At 40.8% G+C, this 26,323-nt stretch overlaps 1 protein-coding gene and 1 long non-coding RNA gene across 5 annotated transcripts; one reads left to right on the forward strand and one right to left on the reverse strand.

Moving 5' to 3' along the window:
* The first annotated feature begins 289 nt into the window (after positions 1-289).
* On the forward strand, positions 290-25,861 carry LOC110493193 (equilibrative nucleoside transporter 1). Of its 4 annotated transcripts, XM_090205009.1 has the most exons (13): positions 290-383; positions 819-895; positions 1,335-1,416; positions 1,822-2,000; positions 2,931-3,070; positions 11,552-11,686; positions 11,737-11,834; positions 12,240-12,318; positions 14,415-14,494; positions 19,064-19,172; positions 19,377-19,462; positions 23,963-24,162; positions 25,682-25,861. In XM_090205009.1, the coding sequence occupies exons 2-13, from the start codon at positions 870-872 to the stop codon at positions 25,791-25,793; spliced, it is 1,326 nt and encodes a 441-aa protein (XP_090061135.1). In that variant the 5' UTR covers positions 290-383; positions 819-869; the 3' UTR covers positions 25,794-25,861. The 4 variants fall into 4 exon arrangements, with proteins under 4 accessions (XP_090061135.1, XP_090061133.1, XP_090061132.1 ...); XM_090205007.1 differs by lacking the exons at positions 290-383; positions 819-895; positions 1,335-1,416; positions 1,822-2,000; positions 2,931-3,070 and adding an exon at positions 5,856-5,978 and having other exon boundaries at positions 23,963-24,209; XM_090205006.1 differs by lacking the exons at positions 290-383; positions 819-895; positions 1,335-1,416; positions 1,822-2,000; positions 2,931-3,070 and adding an exon at positions 5,856-5,978.
* Positions 20,916-25,802, reverse strand: LOC149975849 (uncharacterized). Its single transcript, XR_016487797.1, has 2 exons — positions 25,652-25,802; positions 20,916-23,513 (listed from the first exon to the last, which is right to left on the reverse strand). It is a non-coding gene; the product is annotated as an uncharacterized LOC149975849 (long non-coding RNA).
* Positions 25,862-26,323: the final 462 nt, after the last annotated feature.

The following is a 26,323-nucleotide window of genomic DNA, read 5'->3' on the forward strand; positions in this document are numbered from 1 at the left end:
TTGTGAGATGTCATAGCCTACAGATCCCAATTGAAAATGTAATAATTATTAAGCAGATAGAGAAAAATAATGTAGCTTATTCATTTTAAGTTGTTATTCTTTTGATACATCACAGCTCTCTTCCCCGTAGTGTGGGGAATATGGAAAAGCGTGTCGGGAGGCTGTGGGGCAGAGTAGACATTAAGATAGCGCCAGTTAGTCACTATAAGCTTCTGAAACGCACACATAGTTGCACTGGGAGGAGTGAGGGCTTCCCTGATTTTGGGAGGAGTCAACATCTGAGTTCTTAGAATGTCCATTAGCCTACCTCTCAACTTTAAAAAAATAAGAAGATCTTGACAACTGTCTGGAAATGGGTAGTTGATGATACTGAGTCTGTTGCTGTAAGTTTTTGATCTCTCATTATCACATTGCATGATGCTCTCTCTGTCTAATGCCTCGATGTTTGGTAATATTAAGAATATCAATCTTACACTGTACAGGAGCAAAAAAAACTGTAGCCTAGGCTATCAGTCAGTATGCTACTGAATAGCATGCAAAGAGTCAGCAGATCTTCATTTCAGTCATTCAGTTGAAGTTTCAGCACAGTGGAAATGTAGTCTAACCCTAGTTTTCAGACCTCATAGCCCCATATTCATTCAAATATGATTTTTTATTCCACTAACCCAGTTTAAGTTCCTAAAACCCTCTTTGCATTTTTTTCTCTAATGTAGTTGATAAAATAAAATGCAATAATATGAGTTTGTTTTCTTGTATTCCTCGACATGACTAAAGGGAAAAAACATGAAATGTTTTTCAATCCAACCCATTTCTTTCAGGTTTGGTGCTGAAGTGTGGAAAAGGGTGATAGTAATCACTGAAGATAAATAATGACCGTCCACGAGCCAAAAGACAAGTGAGTAGCAGCCTCCTTTATGTGTTCAGTGTGTATGGTGACATCTTCACATTTTGACAATGCGCCCTCAGATACAGTATCAAGTTTCTGTGACACACTTGGTTACTTCTTTGCACCAAATGGTAATGTAACTGCTATGTTAGCCTTTGGATTGGAAGTGTGTTATGAGTTCCCCTAAGGGAGTTAACTCTTCAGGGACTGTGGTTAGCGGGCTCACCTTGAGGTCAGTCAGACGTCCAGGGTTCCCCCAGAGGTTGCACATAGTCCTGCAGAAATGACTAGAATTTGCTTAATTGAATCCCCCACATTTTGTATCATAACAGTCAAGTAATTACCATTCTACATTTATCATTTCTGTGGGCCTACATAATATGGTATTTTTTGTCAAATTACAAATAACGTCTGTAACCCTAGTTTCCTCTACTCTGTCATCCAACAGAAACAATGGCGTGTGGCTGATCTTTTTCATGCTGGGCTTAGGAACGCTCCTGCCATGGAACTTCTTTATGACAGCCACCATGGTAGAGCACACAATATTTTTTGTATCATCTACCTTAAGATTGTGAATAATTAAAGAATATATTTCAACGATACAATGCCAGAGCTTTTAGTGAAATGTCTGTATCAATGTCTAAATATGTCTCAAGTCTTACTTTTCAGATCTTCTTGATAGCCAGTTATTATTAACAGAAGTACTGATAACCCCTAATCTACTCATTATAATAATTAATGATGGTTTTAAATTAAATAGCATTTTATAGCATGCTCAATGTGCTTCACATAATTGTTTATTTTATATATTATTGTATTTCTTCCACTAAAGATGTATAGCACCCACAAGGGTGCATGGCAGACATGTTGTGCCAGAACTATCACCACACATCAGCAATTAACAAAAATTAAGTGGCTGTCCTCTGTCTGTACAGTATTTTAGCAGCCGTCTCAGAGACCGCTCCCAAATGGGCACCAACCTGTCAGGCAATGGGACCGGGGCAGAAGGGAACAACCGTAGCCTTTTGGAGGCCAAGTTCAATAACGTAATGACACTTTGTGCCATGGTGCCTTTACTGGCCTTCACCTGTCTCAACTCAGTCCTGCATCAAAGGTTTGTCCACCACCCCAACCACATCTTTCCTAATGCATTAAAGCACTACTCCAAAAGTTTCATCTTGAAGATGCACTACAGCTATCTTTGAACCTTTTCTGTTGAAAAACAATATACCAAGTATAAATGCAGTCATGTACACACACAAGGGCGAGATGGGTCCCGTTATGTCTGGCGAAAACCAAACACTGCATTCCACAGTAAGAACCTCATACCAACAGTCAAGCATGGTGGTGGGAGTGTGATGGTGTGGGTATGCTTTGCTGCCTTAGTACCTGGACGACTTGCCTTAATAGAAGGAACCATGAATTCTGCTCTGTATCAGAGAATTCTTCAGGAGAATGTCAGGCCATCCGTCTGTCAGCTGAAGCTGAAGCGAATTTTCAGGCATGCAGCAAGACAATTATCCAAAACACACAATCAAGTCTACGTGAAAATGAATAAAAAGCAACAATGTGAGGTTTTGGCACACTCATTGGCTAGAATGGTCCCACCTGATCTCTCCTCCTCCCACCTGCCTTCCAGGACATGTATTTCCATTGTTAGAGCAGTCACTAGAAGTATCTTGCAAATATAATAGACAATCTTTGACTGGAGTAGGACTTTAATCTTTTGCTGGACATCTAATATGATAATGTGTGCATGTATTGAGCAGGCATGTTTAGATTTCCTTTGGGGTTCAACTTAGACAATTGTACCCTTTTTACACTATCTTGCCGACCCAAGCTGCACTGTACTAGAGCAGATATATTATTTTCACATTGTCCTTTCTAGGACGGTTCCAGCAACTACAGTGGATGCGTAGCCAGGCCATTGCATTTCAGCTTGGCCCTGATGTGTACACTGTGAAAAGTGTACTAGGCAGGAGAAACACTCGTAATAAGCATAAGATTGACCTCAGATATTTCACTTCAACTCTCTAACTCACAGGATTCCTCAGAAGTTTCGGATCATGGGCAGCCTGGCAGTGATTTTGGTGGTGTTTCTTCTGACAGCCATTTTGGTTAAAATAGAGATGGCACCCCTCCCCTTTTTCACGCTGACCATGATCAAGATTGTCATCATAAACTGTGAGTTTTTGCGACCTTTCTACTGTCCCTTTTTTGCCTCCTTCCTCCCTCTTTTAACGTGTCAAATCTTTTCCCCTTCAATCATCTGAATTGTCCTGAAAGTAGAACTAGTCCTCAGCACCCTCAATGTAGTATGTCTTTATTTAAGATTTTACATTTTGTTCATTAGCAGATGCTCTTATCAAGGGTGACTTACAGTCAGTGCATTCAACTAAGGTAGATAGAACAATCACATATCACAGTCATTGCAAAGAATAACATTCCTCGCTAAAGCATCTATCAGTAAAATCAGTGCTTGTAAGATAAGTCAAGTGTTAGTGCAAGAATGACAAGTAAGGTATTTGTTTTAGGGGGGAATTCACAACGCAGAAGGCTGGTGGCACCTTAATTGGGGAAAATGGGCTCGTGGTAATGGCTGGAGTGGCATAGGTGGGATTTGTCTTGGAATATTCTAATCAAGTGAGAGAGACTTTGTCACTTCTTCAAACAATCATCTTTATTCAATATCGATTAATTATTGCAATAGTGAGCCTGGTCGACCCCACACCCTTGAGTGTTGTACCGAGTAACCTAACCTTTACACCAATACAGAATACTATTTTTAGCTGACACTAAAAATGCTTAATCATGATTGGATCCACACATCCCATGCAGATTGGGGCATCATAAGCCACTCTGGGTTCATCCTGTCGTTATCTGCACGTGGGTTGTTGTCTTAACCCCACCCTGATTTAGTTTCCCAGATGCAAGGATGATTTTAAGACAATGAGGGATTGTTCTATTCCTTAGCTATCTCTAGTAAAACACAGTATTGTCTATGTAATGCAGTCTTTAACTAATTTGTCAAATCAAGCCATCTCTGGTGACCATACGGCCAGATTAGAGGAGTGATGACCATAAAAACACAGACACTAGTAGAACAGAAAAGTCTTACTATTATAAATCAGGTAAATACATAATTCTTCCCTCACAGATGTCATCAAACACATGTGTTTGATGCCATTCCATTTACTCCGTTCCAGCCATTATTATAAGCCATCCTCCCCTCAGCAGCCTCCACTGATTCACAACTAGTAGGATAACTATAACTGAGTTTAGCTTTATTTCAGTATACAGTATATGGCAGCTAAAAGCTGAATTGCATGTACAGGGAATTCAAGAAAAATAAATCAGGCTAATCATGAAAATAGAGGTCTGAAGAGATCATGGACCAGAGAGTTGTTTGGATGTATGAGCGAAGGAAGCATCGATGGTCTGAGTGGAGGGAGCATCTCGATCACAGCTGGTCGAAGTCAGAGACAGACAGGTCAGTAGCTTCAGCTGCGCACCTTGTCATGCTTCTTTGTAGACATTTAGCAGGCTATTTTCTGTCGATTAAAGTTTGGCCATGTCACTTGATTACTACCTTTTGTATCTACCTTTCTAATTACTTTTTGAGTTTGGGATTTACAAATGTGTGCTTTTTATGGCAAATCTGCTCTGTGAGAATATCTAAGGGGCTTTTATACAAGCATAATGCAGGGTTAATAATAATAATAATAATCATTGGATAACAGATCGGCTCTCAGAACTCATTAAGAGCCGGCTTCTGTCTTCATTATGCATTTAAATGCTTTATTATCCAAATGTTTAAAATGCGTGTTGGCGATGGAGAGAAACAAAATGGAACAGTTTGAGGTCATGAGGCGGACAGTCAAAAAATGTTTTATTAAAGACTATCAGAAAGAATGTTGGTACTAATTTATTTTGATCCAAAGCCATGAATGAGTGAGTAACTCATCTGTATGTACAGTAGGTGAAGAGGCTATAGTATATGACTGCCCCAATATTTAGCAGACATCACTTGCTGCTTATATTCAGTCAACACATATATCTTAAGAATCTTCTTAGGGATAGGAGTCCCGCTAGCTAGCAATTCAAATAAATAATCATAAATATTATGGATTTTAAAAATTGATGTGTCTTATATCAACTGAAAGCTTAAATTAATGTTAATCTAACTGCACTGTCCGATTTACAGTAGCAATTACAGCGAAAACATGCCATGTGATTGTTTGAGGATGGCGGCCCACATCAAAATATTTTTCCATCGGCACAGGTGTGATACAATCACAAATAACGATTAAATATCGACTTACTATTTGAAAATCTTCCTCTGATTTATCATCCAAAGGGTCCCAGCTATAACATGTAGTGTTGTTTTTGTTAGATAAAATCCTTCTTTATATCCCAAAAAGTCTGTTTAGTTGGCGCCATCGATTTGAGTAATCCACTCGTTCAACTTGCAGAGAAAGGAATCCGAAAATCTACCCCTAATCTTTGTTTCAACAAGTCAAAATATGTTTCTATTTACTCCTCAGATACCTTAAAATGTAATCAAACTATAATATTTATTTTGGAAAGAAGTATGTTCAATAGGAAAACGATTTTAGCAGGTGCGTAATGTCTTCACGCACAACCTGCAGAAGCCATAGGAATTGCATCCAGGGAGCTAATTTGCAATATGACCTTTCTCTTGCAATTCGAAGAGGATGGTCTCTCTTAAAAAAATAATTCCGGTTGGTTCTCCTTTGGATTTTCTCCTACCATATCTATTGTGTTATATTCTCCTACATTATTTTAAAATTTCTACAAACTTCAAAGTGTTTTCGTTCCAATGCTACCACTTATATGCATATCCTGGCTTCAGGGCCTGAGCTGCAGTTTACTTTGGGCATGTCATTCAGATAGGAAGTGGAGAAAATATCAAGAATATATTAGGGAATCCAATATGGTGTAGCAGTGGGATGATTTGATTGTCTTGTCCCATCCCTTGTATATATCGTTTCTTTCTTCGTATATATTTTTTATCTAATTTTTCCATCTACGGACTGAACATACTCTCCTGCAAACCACCTCGCCCAATGCGGTATGAATCTGCTATTTTTTATACTTTAGAACCGTAACCCCCTTCAAGTTAGCCAGCTACTAGCTAGTTGTCAGTTAGCCAACATCGTTAACTGAGACATCTGCCAGCTTCCGCCCGGTCAACTCCCAGCCTGCACAGCCAGCCTGCACAGCGCAATATCAACCCAGAGCATATCGGACTGCATTTCTCGACCATATTTCTGGATTCCTACCACAAGCTCTGAACCTTTACTCCGGATCGTCACAGTTAGCTAGCTGCTAACCAAGTGGCTACTCCTGGCTAATGTCTCTGTCTCGAATCTAGGCCCATCTCCCGGCTAGCCGAATAGATCTATCAAGCAATTCCTGGGCTTCAATTGCTTTGCCCATCCATCACGACTGGTCTGCCGACGTAACCGTTTGAGGTGGTTTCAACAGGCTCCCCCGTTGCGACGTCCCCCTGAGGCCCATCTGCTAGCCTGCTGCTAACCCCGGCCTGCTAGCTGTCTGAATCTCCGTGCCTCCAGCTTGCCTAGCTACTCACTGGACCCTATGATTACTCGGTTACACATGCCTCTCCCTAATGTAAATATGGCTTGTCTATTGCTGTTTTGGTTAGTAATTTTGTCTTATTTCACTGTAGAGCCTCCAGCCCTGATCAGTATGCCTTAGCTAGCCATGTACTTCCACCCCCCACACATGCAGTGATCGCACCTGGCTTAAATGGTGCTTCTAGAGACAAAACCTCTCTCATCGTCACTCAATGCCTAGGCTTACCTCCACTGTACTCACATCTTACCATACACTTGCCTGTACTTTATGCCTTGAATCTATCCTTCCGTGCCCAGAAACCTGCCCCCTTTACTCTCTGTTCCGAACGCATTAGAAGACCAGTTCTTTTAGCCTTTAGCCGTACTCTTAATCTACTCCTCCTCTGTTCCTCTGGTGATGTAGAGGTTAACCCAGGCCCTGCAGCCCCCAGCATCAGAGCTATTCCCCAAGCGCTCTCATTTGTTGACTTCTGTAACAGTAAAAGCATTGGTTTCATGCATGTTAACATCAGAAGCCTCCTACCTAAGATTGTTTTATTCACTGCTTAAGCACACTCCACCAATCCAGATGTCCTAGCCATGTCTGAATCCTGGCTTAGAAAGGCCACCAAAAATCCTAACATTAACATTTTCCAACAAGATTGAACTGCCAAAGGGGGCAGAGTTGCAATCTACTGCAGAGATAGCCTGCAGAGCTCTGTTTTACTATCCAGGTCTGTGCCCAAACAATTCGAGCTTCTTCTGTTAAAAATCCACCTTTCCAGAAACAAGTCTCTCACCGTTGCCGCTTGTTATAGACCCCATTCAGCCCCCAGCTGTGCCCTGGACACCGTATGTGAATTGATTGCCTCCCATATATCTTCAGAGTTCGTACTGTTAGGTGACCTAAACTGGGATATGCTTAACACCCCAGCCATTTTACAATCTAAGCTAGAATCCCTCAATCTCACACAAATTATCATGGAACCTACCAGGTAAAACCCAGAATCCGTAACCATGGGCACCCTCTTAGATACACTTGAATTCAGAAGTTTACATACACTAGGTTGAAGTCATTAAAACACATTTTTCAACCACTCCACAAATGTATTTTTAACAAACTATACTTTTGGCAAGTCAGTTAGGACATCTACTTTGTACATGACACAAGTAATATTTCCAACAATTGTTTACATACAGATTATTTCACTTATAGTTCACTGTATCACAATTCCAGTGGTTCAGAAGATTACATACACTAACTTGACTGCATTTAAACAGCTTGGAAAATTCCAGAAAATGATGTCATGACTTTATAAGCTTTTAATTGACATAATGTGAGTCAATTGGAGGTGTAGCTGTGGATGTATTCCGAGACCTACCTGCAAACTCAGTGCCTCTTTGCTTGATATCATTGGAATATCAAAAGAAATCTGCCAAGACCTCAGAAAAAAATTGTAGACCTCCACAATTCTGGTTCATCCTTGGGAGCAATTTCCAAATGCCTGAAGGTACCACGTTTATCTGAACAAACAGTAGTACGCAAGTATAAACACCATGGGACCACGCAGACGTCATACCGCTCAGAAAGGAGACACGTTCTGTCTCCTAGAGATGACTTTGCTGTGAAAAGTGCAAATCAATCCCAGAACAACAGCAAAGGACCTTGTGAAGATGCTGGAGGAAACAGGTACAAAAGTAGCTATATCCACAGTAAAATGAGTCCTATATCGACATAACCGGAAAGGGCGGTCAGCAAGGAAGAAACCACTGCTCCAAAACCACCATAAAAAAGCCTGTCTAAAAAAAAAAATAAGCAACTGCACATGGGGACAAAGATCATACTTTTTGAAGAAATGTCCTGTGGTCTGATGAAACAAAAGCAGAACTGTTTGGCCATAAAGACCATCATTATGTATGGAGGAAAAAAGGGGAGACTTGCAAGCTGAAGAATACCATCCCAACCGTGAAGCACGGGGGTGGCAGCATCATGTTGTGGGGGTGCTTTGCTGCAGGAGGACTGGTGGACAAATAGATAGCATCACGAGAGAGGAAAAGTGTGTGGATATATTGAAGCAACATCTCAAGACATCAGTTATACCAAGTTATAGCTTGGTCGCAAATGGGTCTGCCAAATGGACAATGACCCCAAACATACTTCCAAAGTTGTGGCAAAATGGCTAAAGGACAACAAAGGCAAGGTATTGGAGTGGCCATCACAAAGCCTTGACCTCAATCCCATAGAAAATGTGTGGGCAGAACTGAAAAAGCGTGTGAGAGCAAGGAGGCCTACAAACCTGACTCAGTTACACCAGCTCTGTTAGGAGGAATGGGCCAAAATTCACCCAATTTATTCTGGGAAGCTTGTGGAAGGCTACCAGAAACACGTGACCCACATTAAACAATTTAAAGGTAATGCTACCAAATAGTAATTGAGTGTATGTAAACTTCTGACCCACTGGGAATGTGATGAGAGAAATTAAATCTGAAAGAAATAATTATCTCTAGTATTATTCTGACATTTCACATTCTTAAAATAAAGTGGTGAGCCTAACTGACCTAAGATAGGGAATTTTTACTAGGATTAAATGTCAGGAATTGTGAAATACTGAGATTTAATGTATTTGACTAAGGTGTATGTAAACTTCCGACTTCAACTGTATACACTACCGTTCAAAAGTTTTAGAACACCTACTCATTCAAAGGTGTTTCTTTATTTTAACTATTTTCTACATTGTAGAACAATAATGAAGACATCAAAACTATGAAATAACACATATATAATTATGTAGTAAACAAAAAAGTGCCTTGATGATAGCTTTGCACACTCTTGGCATTCTCTCAACCAGCTTCATGAAATACATTTCAATTAACAGGTGTGCTTTCTTAAAAATTCATTTGTGGAATTTCTTTCCTCCTTAATGCATTAGAGTCAATCAGTTGTGTTGTGACAAGGTAAGCGGGTATACAGAAGATAGCCCTATTTGGTAAAATACCATATTATGGCAAGTACAGTTAAAATAAGCAAAGAGAAATTACAGTCCATCATTAATTTAAGACATGAAGATCAGTCAATATGGAAAATTTCAAGAACTTTGAAAGTTACTTCATGTGCAGTCGCAAATTAAATCTAATGTTATTGGTCACTTATACATGGTTAGCAGATGTTAATGCGACTGTAGCGACATTCTTGTGCTTCTAGTTCTGACAGTGCAGTAATATCTAACAAGTAATCTAACAAATTCACGACGACTACCTAAAACTCACAATGTAAGGGGATGTAATAAGAATATGTACATATAAATATATGGATGCGCGATGGCCGTGTGGCTTTGGCAAGATGCAATAGATGGATAGATGCAATAAATGCAGTATATACATATGAGATGAGTAATGTAGGATATGTAAGCATTATTAAAGTGCCATAATTTAAAGTGATTCCTTTTAATTAATCAATTTGATTTGAGTCTGTATGTTGGCAGCAGCCTCTCTATGGTAGTGATGGCTGTTTAACAGTCTGATGGCCTTGAGATAGAATCTGTTTTTCAGTCTACTGACCTCACATTCTGGATGATAGTGGGGTGAACAGGCTGTGGCTCGGGTGGTTGTTGTCCTTGATGATCTTTTTGGCCTACCTGTGACATCGGGTGCTGTAGGTGTCCTGGAGGGCAGGTAGTTTGCCCCCGGTGATGTGTTGTGCAGACTGCACTACCCTCTGGAGAGCCTTGTGGTTGAGGGCGGTGCAGTTGCCGTACCAGGCTGTGATACAGTCTGAAAGGATGGTCTCGAATGTGAGGGTTTTAGGTGACAAGCCAAATTTCTTCAGCCTCCTGAGGCAAGTCAGTTAAGAACAAATTCTTATTTACAATGACGGCCTACCAGGGAACAGTGGGTTAACTGCCTTGTTCATGGGCAGAACAACAGATTTTTACCTTGTCAGCTCGGGGATTCGATCTAGCAACCTTTCAGTTACTGGCCCAATGCTCTAGCCACTAGGCTACCTGCCGCCCCAATACATAGGTATTAATCTTGTCCAGATGGGATAGGGCAATGCGATGGCGATTGCATCGTCTGTGGATCTATTGGGGCGGTAAGCAAATTGGAGTGGGTCTAGGGTATCAGGTAGGGTGGAGGTGATATGATCCTTGACTAGTCTCTCAAAGTACTTCATGATGACAGAAGTGAGTGCTAGTTACCTTAGCTTTCTTGCGAACAGGAACAATGGAGACCGCAGACTGGGTTAGGGATTGATTGAATATGTCAGTAAACACACCAGCCAGCTGGTCTGTGCATGCTCTGAGGATGCGGCTAGGAATGCAAGGGTTAACACGTTTAAATGTTTTACTCATGTTGGTCCACAGTCTTTGGTAGCGGGCTGTGTCGGTGGCACTGGTTTGTCCTATAGGCCACATACGTCTCATGTTTGAGCCGTTGAATTGTGACTCTACTTTGTCTCTATACAGTCGCTTTGCTTGTTTGATTGCCTTGCGGAGTGAATAACACTGTTTGTATTCGGTCATGTTTCCAGTTGCCTTGCCATGATTAAATGTGGTGGTTCGCGCTTTCAGTTATTTACCATCATTTCTATAAGGCACAACATAATCTGAAACACAACCAAGACAAACTGCAAATGCATCCAACAAGTTTGTAGAGTCACAAGTTTGATGTAGTCATTGTGTGCTTGGAATATGGAAACCAAATACAAAAATGTTGACTACTTTAATACACTATAATTGAATTTGTTCAAATACTTATGACAAATACTTCAATTTCTAAATGGCAAAACAGATGTGTATGATAATACCCTCAAATTAAAGGTGACAGACATTCTGTACTGTTGCCTCATGAAACATTTGATCTCAAATCCAAAATACTAGAGAACAGAACCAAATTAAAAGATTTTGCTTCACAGTCCAAATAAATATGTAGAGTAGTGTACGAGCATTAAATGGGGCAGATTGGGATCACTTAATGAGTAGTCATTAATTCATCAAGCGATAATTCCTTGCTGTATGACTGGACTCTGGTCAGAATTATGACTGTTTTTTTTTTACAACCTCTTCAGCCTTTGGAGCTATCCTGCAGGGCAGTCTGTTTGGCATGGCAGGCCAGCTGCCTACCAAATACATCACACCCATCATGAGTGGGCAAGGCCTGGCGGGAACTTTTGCTGCCTTCTCCATGATCTGTGCTATCTCAAGTAAGTCTGAGAGGTGATACAGATCACTCTCTCTCTCTCTCCTTCCCCAGGTGGCTCGGAGATAAATGACGCTGCTTTTGGATACTTCATCACAGCCTGTGTAGTGATCTTATTGGCCATAATATCCTATGTGGTCCTCCCTAAACTGGTAATAACTCAACTCTGGATTTTAAGTTATTACATCAATTTGGCTGAAAAAGTGCTGAGGAGAGTTTACTCAATGATAATAAGTAATGCAAATAATGCTTTCGGGCAATTTACCGTAATAGTTACCAAACTTTGCAACTGCACAGTGTTTACTGTAAATTAATTTTTGTAGAATGCTCTGTATAAATTGTTAAAAGTAGTCCTTGTGCATAGAGTTGTATGGTTTGTTATACTTTGAAATCAATGTTTTTTTTTCACATCATTTAATTCACTACTTATTGATTTTCCAGTGTTGTTAAAGGAACCAAAATGCGTAATACCTCCATTTGATCCATTCCAGTTGATCTCCTCCGTTTAACTACCATCCCCACTGTGAGATAATTTGTCGTTCTGAACCTTACTTTAGGAGTTCTACCAATATTACAAGACCCAAAGTGGAAACAAAATTAGTGATGAGGAGAACAAGCTGGATCTAGTCAAGAAAGGTAAAACGACAGCCATTTCTGTTTCTTAGATTTGTGAAAATATTAAATATAGAAATAAGACAAAGACTCGAAATTGAGCTCGGGTGCATCCTGTTTCCTTTGATCATCATTGATATGTTTCTACAACTTGATTGAAGTGCACCTGTGGTACATTAAATTGATTGGGCATGATTTTGGAAAGGCACACACCTGTCTATATAAGGTCTCATTGTTGACAGTGCATGTCAGAGCAAAAACCAAGCCATGAGCTCAAAGGAATTGTTCGTAGAGCTCCGAGACAGGATTGTGTCGAGCCACAGATCTGAGGAAGGGTGCAAAAACATTTCTTGCACTCTTTGATGATCCCCAAGAACACAGTAGCCTCCATCATTCTTAAGTGGAAGAAATCTGGAGCCACTAAGACTTGTCCTAGAGCTGGCCGCCCGGCCAAACTGAGCAAACAGGAGAGAAGAGCCTTGGTCAGGGAGGTGGCCAAGAATGCAATGGTCAGTCTGACAGAGCTCCAGAGTTCCTCTGTGGAGATGGGAGAACCTTCCAGATAGACAGCCATCTCTATCAACTCAACCAATCAGGCCTTTATGGTAGAGTGCCCAGACGGAAGCCAGTCCTCAGTAAAAGGCACATGACAGCCCGCTTGAAGTTTGCCAAAAGGCACCTGAAGGACTCTCAGACCATGAGAAACAAGATTCTCTGGTCTGATGAAACCAAGATTGAACTCTTTGGCCAGAATGCCAAGCGTCACATCTGGAGGAAACCTGGCACCATCCCTACAGTGAAACATGGTGGTGGCAGCATCATGCTTTGAGGATGTTTTTCAATGGCAGGGACTGGGAGACTAGTCAGGACCAGGGGAAAGATGAACTGAACAAAGTACAGAGAGCTCCTTGATGATAACCTGATCCAGATCGCTCAGGACCTCAGACTGGGGTGAAGGTTCACCTTCCAACAGGACAACGCCCCTAAGCACACAGCCAAGACAACACAGAGGTGGCTTCAGGACAAGTCTTTGAATGTCCTTAAATGGCCCAGCCAGAGCCCGGAATTGAACATCTCTGGACATACCTGAAAATAGCTGTGCAGCAATGCTCCCCATCCAACCTGACAGAGCTTGAGAGCATCTGCAGAGACGAATGGGAGAAACTCCCCAAAAACAGGAGTGCCAAGCTTGTGGCGTCATACCCAAGAAGACGCATGGCTGTAATCGCTGCCAAAGGTGCTTCAACAAAGTACTGAGTAAAGGGTCTGAATACTTACAGTATGTAAATGTCAAATTTCAGTTTTTTATGTTTTAGAAATTAGCAACATTTTCTAAAAATAGTTTTTGCTTTGCAATGTGGAGTATTGTGTATAGATTGATGAGAGAAAAAAACAGTTCAATCAATTTTAGAAAAAGGCTTGTAATGCAACAAAATGTGGAAAAAGTCAAGGCTCTGAATACTTTGAATAAACTATGTTAAAACATACCTCTTGAATTGTTCTGACGTTAGAAGCTAGTAGCCTAGTCAAGGATGCATCATGCAATATTTCAACACTACAATTGTGAAAGACCAAGTGGAACAAAAGTAACCTTGAATTTGGAGGTTTAAAATATCCCTCTGGTGGCCAAGACCTATTTTCAGAAATTATATTGTTTGGTGGACATAAAGTCTAAGATCTTTGATAGGCTGATGTGGAATTTGTTAGAGGAAATAATCACCGTACAGGACAGCTGGTCAGGTTAGGGCTAAATGTGCCAGGCTATCTTATGGGAACAGCTATCAATACATGTAGCATTGGATCACATGCAACTGACTGATGCACATGTACTTAGAAAAAGTTTCATGTTTGCAAGTACGGCCCCAATCATGCTGTACTCCTGTTTGTTTTATTGTAAACAAACACTCTATAGCCTCAAAACATGGTTAAAACTGTAATGTTAATATCATGGATGGTCAGTCCTTGCATCCATAGCTCTGTCTATGAATTTGAAAGTGGTTACATTTCTCCAGCCCCATCCCTCAGCTGTTTACTGAAACAGTGGAGGGGGTCTCTGCTTTGCTATTGTTTGAACTGCAGATTGCCCCTTTAATGGATTGCCTTGTTCCTTAACCCCTCAGAAAATGCAGCAGAGACTAAACCTGTTTTCAAAAAAGGAGAAGAGGAGCAAAACGTGTCCATGTTGACCATCTTCAAGAAGGTAAATTAAGGTCTGGATTCAATCTATATTGTTGAAGTTCAACTTTATTGAATGATTGAAATGTAAAGGCAATGTTCCTCATTAAATAGTACCCGCAAAACACCAGTCTCAACGTCAACAGTGAAGAGGCGACTCCGGGATGCTGGCCTTCTAGGCAGAGTTACAAAGAAAAGCCATATCTCAGACTAGCCAATAAAAATAAAACATCAGCAAAAGAACACAGACACATGGACAGAGAAACTCTGCCTAGAAGGGCAGTTTTATTGCTTCTTTAATCAGCAATGTTTCATTGGAACACAGGAGTGATGGTTGCTGATAATGGGCTTCTGTACGCCTATGTAGATATTACATTTAAAAAAATCTGCAGTTTCCAGCTACAATAGTCATTTACAACATTAACAATGTCTACATTGAATTTCTGATCAATTTGAATTTGATATTTTAATGGACGAAAAGTGTCTTTATTATATATCTTTTATTAAAAGCCTTTATTTATATAAATAATCTGATTTATTGAATTCTCCATGTGGTCTACAGTGCATTCGGAAAGTATTCAGACCCCTTGACTTTTTCCACATTTTGTTATGTTACAGCCTTATTCTAAAATTGATTAGATTGTTTTTTTCAATCAACACAATACCCCATAATGACAAAACAAAAACAGGTTTTTAGAACTTTTCGCAAACGTAGAAAAAATATAATATCACATTTACATAAGTATTCAGACCCTTTACTAGGTACTTTGTTGAAGCACCTTTGGCAGTGATTACAGCCTTGAGTCTACTTGGGAATAACGCTACAAGCTTGACACACCTGTATTTGGGGAGTTTCTACCATTCTTCTCTGCAGATCCTCTCAAGCTCTGTCGGGTTGGATTGGGAGTGTCAATGCACAGCTATTTTCAGGTCTCTCCAGAGATATTCGATCGGGTTCAAGTCTGGGCTCTGGCTGGGCCACTCAAGGACATTCAGAGACTTGTCCCAAGCCACTCCTGCATTGTCTTGGCTGTGTGATTAGGGTCGCTGCCCTGTTGGAAGGGGAACCTTCGCCCCAGTCTGAGGTCTGGAGCAGGGTTTCATTAAGCCACTCCTCAGTAAAAGGCACATGACAGTCCACTTGGAGTTTGCCAAAAGGCACCTAAAGGACTCTCTGACCATGAGAAACAAGATTCTCTGGTCTGATGAAACCGATCCTGACTAGTCTCCCAGTCCCTGCCGCTGAAAAGCATCCCCACAGCATGATGCTACCACCACCATGCATCACTATAGGGATGATCCCAGGTTTCTTCCAGACAGGACGCTTGGCATTCAGCCCAAAGAGTTCAATCTTGGTTTCATCAGACCAGAGAATCTTTTTTCTCCATGGTCTGAGAGTTCTTTAGGGGCTTTTTGTGAAACTCCAAGCAAGCTGTCATGTGCCTTTTACTGAAGAGTGGCTTCCTCTGGACACTCTACCATAATGGCCTGATTGCTGGAGTGCTGCAGAGATGGTTGTCCTTCTGGCATGCTCTCCCATCTCCACAGATAAACTATGGAGCTCTTTCAGAGTGACCATCGGGTTCTTGGTTGTTGACCAAGGACCTTCTCCCCCTAGTTTGGCCGGGCAGCCAGCTCTAGGAAGAGTCTTGGTGGTTCCAAACCTCTTCCATTTAAGATAGATTGAGGCTACTGTGGGACCTTCAATGTTGCAGACTTTTTTGGCACCCTTCCCCAGATCTGTGCCTTGACACAGTTCTGTCTCGGAGCTCTACGGACAATTCCTTCGACCTCATGTCTTGGTTTTTGCTCTGACATGCACTGTCAACTGTGGGACCTTATATAGACAGGTGTGTGCCTTTCCAAATCATGTCCAATTAATCGATTTTACCACAGGTGGACCCCAATCAAGTTGTAGAAACAACTCAAGGATGATCAATGGAAACAGTATGCATCTGTTCTCAATTTTGAGTCTTATAGCAATAGATCTGAATACTTAGGTAAATAAGGTATTTCTGTTTTTTATATTTAATACATTTACAAACATTTCTAAAAACCTGTTTTCGCTTCATCATTATGGTGTATTGTGTGTAGATTGCGTATTGTGTGTAGATGGATTTTTTATTTTATTTAATCCATTTCAGAATAAGGCTGTAATGTAACAAAATGTTAACGGGTCTGAATACTTTCCAAAGGCACCGTATATATTAAAGGGAACTTAATTGAATATAACATGCTTTTAAAATTCAGTATTGGTGCACAGTTTCGACTTACAAAATCAAAGGGGACTCATTTCGTGAAACGGCCCAATTATTTTTTAAATGACAGATTGTTAAGCTCTATAGCATGTCGAATGACCAGTCACTTTCACAGCAAATGAGTTTTGGAGTTAAAAAAAAATAATTTCAATTCACTTTATGAATTGGACAATCACGAAAACCAAGACACTCTTTATATAACTCCTTAAAATGGATTAACTTGCCATTTTTCCAAGACTACGAAAGTAGATCCATAAACCAAAGAGCACCTTCAATCACACTGTTGATGTTCTACTGGAACTACATTCTGCAGCGGGCTGATTTTTATCTTGAGCAGATAGTCGGGGTGCCGGAAGATACTTACAAATAATTTGTAGACTGCAACTTGACCACAAGAAGCCCAAACAGACATAATGTTTGACTAAAGCATAATAGTTTCAAACCTTGCTAACATTTGTACACGATCACGTCGTGTCTCTCTATTATGCGTGGGAATAATTGGGAGCAGATTTCTTTAACAAAAATTACTTGGAGCTGATTTCCTGGTATTTTTTTGAGTCTTTTATCTCCAAAAATGAAAATTCCACACAAAATTATTATAATTTATGTATATATTTTTTCCTCAGAAAACTTGGGGGGCCAAATATACCATCGGCGAGTTAGGGAACCTTGTTCTACAGCTGATCCACATACACCTCTCTATCTTTCTCCGGGGTTGAATTAACTGAGGGATGCAAGCACAATAGTGCTTAATAAGGGTACAGTTGAAGTCAAAAGTTTACAAACACTTAGATTGGAGTCATTAAAACTCGTTTTTCAACCACTCCACAAATGTATAGTTTTGGCAAGTCGGTTAGGACATCTACTTTGTGCATGACACAAGTAATTTTTCCAACAATTGTTTACAGACAGATTATTTCACTTATAATTCACTGTATTAAAGGATGTCATGGCTTTAGAAGCTTATGATAGGCTAATTGACATCATTTGAGTCAATTGGAGGTATAACTGTGGATGTATTTCAAGGCCTACCTTTAAACTCAGGGCCTCTTTGCTTGACATCATGGGAAAATCCTCAGACCTCAGAAAAAACATTGTAGACCTCCACAAGTCTGGTTCATCCAAACACCTGATGGTACCATGTTCATCTGTACAAACAATAGTACGCAAGTATAAACACCATGGGACCACGCAGCTGTCATACCGCTCAGAAAGGAGACGCGTTCTGTCTCCTAGAGATGAACATACTTTGGTGCGAAAAGTGCAAATCAATCCCAGAACAACAGCAAAGGACCTTGTGAAGAAGCTGGAGGAAACAGGTACAAAAGTAGCTATATCCACAGTAAAACAAGTCCTATATCGACATAACATGAAAGGCCGCTCAGCAAGGAAGAAGACACTGCTCCAAAACCGCCATTAAAAAGCCAGACTACGGTTTGCAACAGCACATGGGGACCAAGATTGTAGTTTTTGGAGCAATATCCTTTGGCCTGATGAAACAAAAATAGAACTGTTTGGCCATAGTGACCATCATTATGTTTGGAGGAAAAATGGGGAAGCTAGCAAGCCGAAGAACACCATACCAACTGTGAAGCACGGGGGTGGCAGCATCATGTTGTGGGGGTGCTTTGCTGCAGGAGGGTCTGGTGCACTTCACAAAATAGATGGCATCATGAGGGAGGAAAATTATGTGGATATATTGAAGCAACATCTCAAGACATCAGTCAGGAAGTTAAAGCTTGGTCGCAAATGCGTCTTCCAAATTAACCATGACCCCAAGCATACTTCCAAAGTTGTGGCAAAATGGCTTAAGGACAACAAAGTCAAGGTATTGGAGTGGCCATCACAAAGCCCCGACCTCAATCCTATAGAACATTTGTGGGCAGAACTGAAAAAGTGTGTGCGAGCAAGAAGGCCTACAAATCTGACTCAGTTACACCAGCTCTGTCAGGTGGAATGGGCCAAAATTCACCCAACTTATTCTGGGAAGCTTGTGGAAGGCTACCCGAAATGTTTGACCCAAGTTAAATAATTTTAAAGGCAATGCTACCAAATAGTAATTGAGTGTACGTAAACTTCTGACCCACTGGGAATGTGATGAAAGAAATAAAAGCTTAAATAAATTATTCCCTCTACTATAATTCTGACATTTCACATTCTTAAAATAAAGTGGTGATTAAATGTCAGGAATTGTGAAAAACTGAGTTTAAATGCATTTGGCTAAGGTGTATGTTAACTTCTGTCTTCAACTGTATATCTGCAGGGGAAAAGGTGTCTGTGGTGGCCTCAGCTGGTCTAATGTGCTTTCTTCTTAAGCTCTGATCCATTTACTCTAGATCTGGGTCCTGGCTCTCTCTGTGTGTTTTGCCTTCACCATCACCATCGGCACCTTCCCGGCAGTCACTGTGGATGTGAAGTCTACCATCGCTGATGGAGGCACCTGGGGTGTGTGTGGGTGTGGGTGGGTGGGTGTGGTACATGTATGCGTGTATGTATCTATGATAAGAGCACGGTTTATGAGTCCATATTAGAGTATATGACTTGTCATTTTGCCAGCATTTACAACATGATCATATTCAGTCATTCACAACCAATGAAACACAAATGAACAGACGTGGTCTCTTATTGTACATTGCTCTCTCGTCTCAGAGCTGTACTTCATCCCCGTGTGTTGTTTCCTGCTCTTCAACCTCAGCGTCTGGGTTGGGAGAAGCCTTACTGCTGTGTGTATGTGGGTAAGTCACCAAAACAAAACACTTGTAAATAGAGTGAAAGAAATTGGTCAGTTATAACGGAAGGGCCTGAAACTAACTGATTCGTATTCAAGTTTTTCATACTGTGAACTAAGGATTCCAGTTTACAGGTCTGGATTACATAGGACAAATAGGAGAAAAAAATGCCCTTGAAAGATTTTGTAGAGATTTTCATACCTGTTATAGAGCTCACCCTTGTTTGCACCCATTCAGCATCGTTCACACCCTCTTAAGCCTTAGCCACGCTCATCTCTTTATATCAGCATTACATTTTCCTCCAGAAAGTTCTCTCTCCTTAAACTTTTGCCCACTGAGCTTTGTCGATAGCACCAGCTACATTCAGGGCAGCAATGTTTTTGAGAGCAGTAGCAACACTTTTGCAGTTGTCCATAGATATATCGTTCCAAAAATCGGTGGTAGCAAAGATGATCTAAATAATGGGGAAGCACCCATTCTGTTATAGACAGAAGCATGTGACATAACGGACCAATAAGGACTCATCTCTCGACATGTCCAACCCCTCAATTGTTTTTCAAATGGTCCTACAGTGTAGTAGGAAGCTGTGTCCCCTGGATCCTGTAACCAGACACGGGTGTTAGGCCCGAGATGAAGTCGAGGGCCAGCAAACCTTGCCAATAAATTCTCTATACCACGGCTTCAAAGCTATTATCACTTTTATACAACGGTTACCAACATATTAAAATAATTATGAACATATAATATTTTCATTACAAATTTTGTTTATTCATATTACTTCCACGAAGATATAGTCCAGAGGTTGCTACCCATGTCCACTGGTAGTTCATTCGATTTGCATTGTTGCCAGCTATGCTGACTGGTCGTTAGTTTGATTAAAAGGTTGCTACGTCAAACAATAATATTTTCTATGGAGGCTCTTCCCCTTTGTTAGCTCGCGAACTACACAGCTAACACAATCACTTCAAACTGAAGCGGGAAAGACCGCAACTAGCTGCATTTTGTTTTGTTTGACCTGTTTTTTTGTAAAGGAAAAGGAATCTCCACACACTGAGGATCAATGCACAATTTTCAATATATTTAGGCTGAGTTTTCAGTCGTCAAACCTTCATCAGAGCATATAAAAACACACGGACAGAGGCCACATATAGACAATATAAACTCTCAAATAAGTCACACTTTTTCTGAGATAATTGATTACTGATGTGCATCCTGGTGTTTGTTGTACACGGGTGTTGCTCATCACATCTGATTGCATTAACGCTATATGTGGCCAGTCATTGTGTGTTTTTGTATCCTCCGATGAAAGTCCGACGACCCAAAGCTAAGCTTAAATACATTTAAAATTGTGCATTCATCTCGAGTGTGCTGAGATTCCTTTTCAATTCAGTTCTACTCTTCATCTCGTGCACTTCAGCAACGGTCGGGTTGTGACAGATTGTAAAAAAAATTCTACCAGTTTTTCTATTGACATTTATTTTAATATATCCATAAAAATAATGCTGATTCATGATTTCGACTGTCTGAGAAAAGCTGTGTGTTCCGTCCCAACACATTCATTCTCTATGGGACGGTCGATATTGCATGTCAAATGAATGTTGCAAATGTCACAGTGGATGGATAGAAATAAAATGTTATTTGTCACATGCTTCATAAACAACAGGTGTAGACTAACAGTGAAATACTTACTTACAGGTCCTTTTACAATAATACAGAGTTAAAGATAGACTTATTTTTTTAATAAATATGTACACCAGGAATAAATAGACAGTGGATAACAATAATGAGTAAAAATAACATGGCTATATACAGGGAGTACAAGTACCAAGTTAATTGAGGTAGCTATGTACATACAGTGCCTTGCGAAAGTATTCGGCCCCCTTGAACTTTGCGACCTTTTGCCACATTTCAGGCTTCAAACATAAAGATATAAAACTGTATTTTTTTGTGAAGAATCAACAACAAGTGGGACACAATCATGAAGTGGAACGACATTTATTGGATATTTCAAACTTTTTTAACAAATCAAAAACTGAAAAATTGGGCGTGCAAAATTATTCAGCCCCTTTACTTTCAGTGCAGCAAACTCTCTCCAGAATTTCAGTGAGGATCTCTGAATGATCCAATGTTGACCTAAATGACTAATGATGATAAATACAATCCACCTGTGTGTAATCAAGTCTCCGTATAAATGCACCTGCACTGTGATAGTCTCAGAGGTCCGTTAAAAGTGCAGAGAGCATCATGAAGAACAAGGAACACACCAGGCAGGTCCGAGATACTGTTGTGAAGAAGTTTAAAGCCGGATTTGGATACAAAAAGATTTCCCAAGCTTTAAACATCCCAAGGAGCACTGTGCAAGCGATAATATTGAAATGGAAGGAGTATCAGACCACTGCAAATCTACCAAGACCTGGCCGTCCCTCTAAACTTTCAGCTCATACAAGGAGAAGACTGATCAGAGATGCAGCCAAGAGGCCCATGATCACTCTGGATGAACTGCAGAGATCTACAGCTGAGGTGGGAGACTCTGTCCATAGGACAACAATCAGTTGTATATTGCACAAATCTGGCCTTTATGGAAGAGTGGCAAGAAGAAAGCCATTTCTTAAAGATATCCATAAAAAGTGTTGTTTAAAGTTTGCCACAAGCCACCTGGGAGACACACCAAACATGTGGAAGAAGGTGCTCTGGTCAGATGAAACCAAAATTGAACTTTTTGGCAACAATGCAAAACGTTCTGTTTGGCGTAAAAGCAACACAGCTCATCACCCTGAACACCCTATCCCCACTGTCAAACATGGTGGTGGCAGCATCATGGTTTGGGCCTGCTTTTCTTCAGCAGGGACAGGGAAGATGGTTAAAATTGATGGGAAGATGGATGGAGCCAAATACAGGACCATTCTGGAAGAAAACCTGATGGAGTCTGCAAAAGACCTGAGACTGGGACGGAGATTTGTCTTCCAACAAGACAATGATCCAAAACATAAAGCAAAATCTACAATGGAATGGTTCATAAATAAACATATCCAGGTGTTAGAATGGCCAAGTCAAAGTCCAGACCTGAATCCAATCGAGAATCTGTGGAAAGAACTGAAAACTGCTGTTTACAAATGCTCTCCATCCAACCTCACTGAGCTCGAGCTGTTTTGCAAGGAGGAATGGGAAAAAATGTCAGTCTCTCGATGTGCAAAACTGATAGAGACATACCCCAAGCGACTTACAGCTGTAATCGTAGCAAAAGGTGTCGCTACAAAGTATTAACTTAAGGGGGCTGAATAATTTTGCACGCCCAATTTTTCAGTTTTTGATTTGTTAAAAAAGTTTGAAATATCCAATAAATGTCGTTCCACTTCATGATTGTGTCCCACTTGTTGTTGATTCTTCACAAAAAAATACAGTTTTATATCTTTATGTTTGAAGCCTGAAATGTGGCAAAAGGTCGCAAAGTTCAAGGGGGCCGAATACTTTCGCAAGGCACTGTATAGGAAGGTGTAAAGTGACTAGGCAACAGGATATATAATAGACAGAGGCAACAGAGTATGTTGTGGGTGTGAAAGTGAGTGTGTGTGTGTGTGTGTGGGGGGGGGGGCATATGTAGTGTATGTGTGTGTTGGGGTGTCAGTATGTGTGAGGGTGTGGGTAGAGTCCAGTGTCTGTGCATAGAGTCAGTGCAAACGTTAGTGAAAAAAGGGTCAATGCAGGTGGTCCGGGTAGCCATTTGATGACCTATTTAGCAGTCTTGTTTAGCAGTCTTATGGCTTTGGGGTAGAAGCTGTTCAAGGTCTTGTTGGTTTCGGACTTGGTGCACTGGGGCCGCTTGCAGTAGCGGAGAAAACAGTCTATTGTTTGGGTGGCTGGAGTCTTTGACAATTGTTTGGCCTTCCTTTGACGCCTCCTGGTATAGAGGTCCTTGATGGCAGTGAGCTCGGCCCCAGAGATGTACTGGGCCGTACTCACCACTCTCTGTAGCGCCTTGCAGTAGAATGCCTTGTGGTTGCCGTACCAAGCGGTGATGCAGCCAGTCAACGGTGCAGATGTAGAACTTTTTGAGGATCTGAGGATAAGAAACACAATTTAATAACAGGTGCAGACATATTTCTGAAAATGTGAGGACAATCAGTATTGTGACAAGATCAGTACAGGACCCATGGTCATTATTATAGAAGGGGCTAGACTAACGTACTATTCATCAGTTGCTTACTGCTCCACCCCCCACAAAAAAAAGAAATCCCTTGAAGATAAATATACTTGATTTTGCAAACAAAATCTGTGATGTTGAAGAATCAGAACAATAAAGGTTACCCATAAGCCTTTACTGACGTGGTAAATTTACCATCTGAGAAAAAATACAGGTCAACACTGAACTACCCTGAATATAAATAACTACCTTATCTTGTGGTGACCGGCTTAAAACATACACAGCAGCAATGTTTTATTGAACATGCACTTGAGTGCTTTTCATTGAATGTGAATGTGGTGTGTCTGGCATCTCTCTACTTTCAGCCTGGGAAGGACAGCAAACTGGTGCCCATTCTTCTGGTGGCCCGTATGATCTTCGTGCCACTCTTCATGCTGTGCAATGTTCAGCCCCGCTACAACCTGCCTATCTTCTTTGAACACGACGCCTGGTTCATCGTCTTCATGATAGTCTTTGCCTTTTCCAATGGATACCTGGCCAGCCTTTGCATGTGCTTTGGGCCCAAGTATGACCTCTTGCCTGGGCACAAACTCAAATAGATCAACTTTCAAGGTACCGGGCAACATTTTACTCTCACAATGACTCACGCTGTGAGCAAACTAACCATTTGCTAACTAAAATTTGACATAGATGGGATTAGTAAAAATACAACATTTCTTTATTAACAGAGAAATCCTATTGAGAGCTAGGCCTATTTTGAAAGTACACAAATTATACAAACACAACGTAATAATGACATAATATTTACAATCAATTTAAGAAAAGCAAATCACATTCCTCAACAAGGAGCAGGTAGCCTAGCGGTTAGAGCAGTAACCGAAAGGTCGCTGGTTTGAATACCCGAGCCGACAAGGTCAAAAATATGTTGATATTCCTTTGAGCAAGGCACTCAACCCTTATTTGCTCCAAGGGTGCTGTATTACTATGGCTGACCCTGTAAAACAACACATATCACTCCACCTATCTGGTGTATGTGACAATAAAACATCTTACTAAATTGAACTGCCCTAGAGGTAACGGAGCACCAGGGTACAGAGGTCTGCAGATCATTCCATACACAGGGTGCAAACTGAATGCTAATTTCCCCAGTTCTGTAGAGATCAACGGGACCTCTGGAGTTAGCCATCCCTGTGATCAGGTCTGGTGACTCGTATAATTGAACAGTGAAGTATGGTACGGTGGACGTTTGTGCAAGAGGGCTATATAAACAAAAAGAGAGCAGTGTATCCATCTACGAGACGGCCAGCTTACTTTCTGCAATAGAATGCAATGATGTGTACTGAACCTGTCACCTGTAATAAAGTGAAGTGTGGTAAACTGAATTTAATGGTTTCAGTGTAGTGGCACCTGCAGTCGTATAAATGGTGTCACTGTAGTCTAGCAATTGCAGGAAAGTTGACAAATTGATTTGCTTTCTGCTGTTCAGAAAGAGACATTATCTAATTCTAAAGAAGAAGCCCATTTTTATTCTCAACTCATCCATATGCTTTTTAAAAGATGCATTTTTGTCAATCCAGATGCCCAGATATTTATAATATATATAATGTGGGCACCATAACCCAATTACCAGTCACCTGATCCAGGACAATTTCAGACAACCTTTTTGAATGTGTAAAGATCGGTCGACAGTGTTGCACATTTAGAATAGATTTTGAAGTAAAGAAAGATCTTGGCTGAGCATTAGTCAAGGATTCAAACATTTTAGCTAGGCAAATAAAGTTTAGAAATAGGGTGATAATTATTAAAGTCACCATGTCTGTTAGAAGGACGAGGCATAACACACATGGTAAACGCAAAGCAATTCTGTCCTACCAAGCAAAAAGGCATTAACTGCTCATAGCGTGGAACTGAGAAAAATGGCTTTCATTTCGTTTTTGGAACTGCTGTCTATTTAAAATGTTATGGTTAGTTTACTCACGTTGCAAGGGTCATTACGAGAGAAAAATGTCTCCCAGGTTGACGGAAATGAGGTTGCACCTAAAATCTTACCACACCTGATCGGCTGTCATTCTCTCTCTCCACAGAAAAGTTGCTGCTCATGAAGCGGAGACAGCTGGAGCCATTATGGCCTTCTTCTTGTCCCTGGGTTTGGCTCTGGGAGCATCCCTCTCATTCCTCTTCAGAGGCCTGGTCTAAAATTGAGCCCTGTAGAGAACATGACCCCAAAACCCCAAATTGACCTATAAAACTTGCATGGTAACAAATTGAAATGTATTTGTCTCTTTTTTTAAACAAACGATACTGATTCACCTAAAATCTGGTCTTCCATATAATGGAAGGTGGTAAGCAGCTCAAGGCCAGGATTCAATCTGATATCACTTTGTTGGCTATGCGCTATTTAAAGGTCATTTTCCGATTGTACCGACATATACAGCGTTTACCGTGATTGCGGTCTCCGTGAACACAGGAACATTACCTGTAACAGCCGGTAGTGTGAGGATTCTTTTGTTTGAAAGCTACCAAACTAACCAAAACGGAATTAAGTAGAGCATTTGTGAAATTAGGCATCTACAGGTTCCTACTATCCATGGGAGATCACATGCAATTCAGTGCTTCCCCTTTTGATTCTATAGTATTCCAATTTGAATTCTTATGAAGCCATGAATCCTTAAGAAGCCATGGGGTGGCAGGGAGCCTAGTGGTTAGAGCATTGGACTAGTAACCGA

This window comes from Oncorhynchus mykiss, chromosome 17 (genome assembly GCF_057628025.1).
Source record: "Oncorhynchus mykiss isolate SJ-2025 chromosome 17, ASM5762802v1, whole genome shotgun sequence".
In the NCBI taxonomy this organism is placed as follows: Eukaryota; Metazoa; Chordata; class Actinopteri; order Salmoniformes; family Salmonidae; genus Oncorhynchus; species Oncorhynchus mykiss.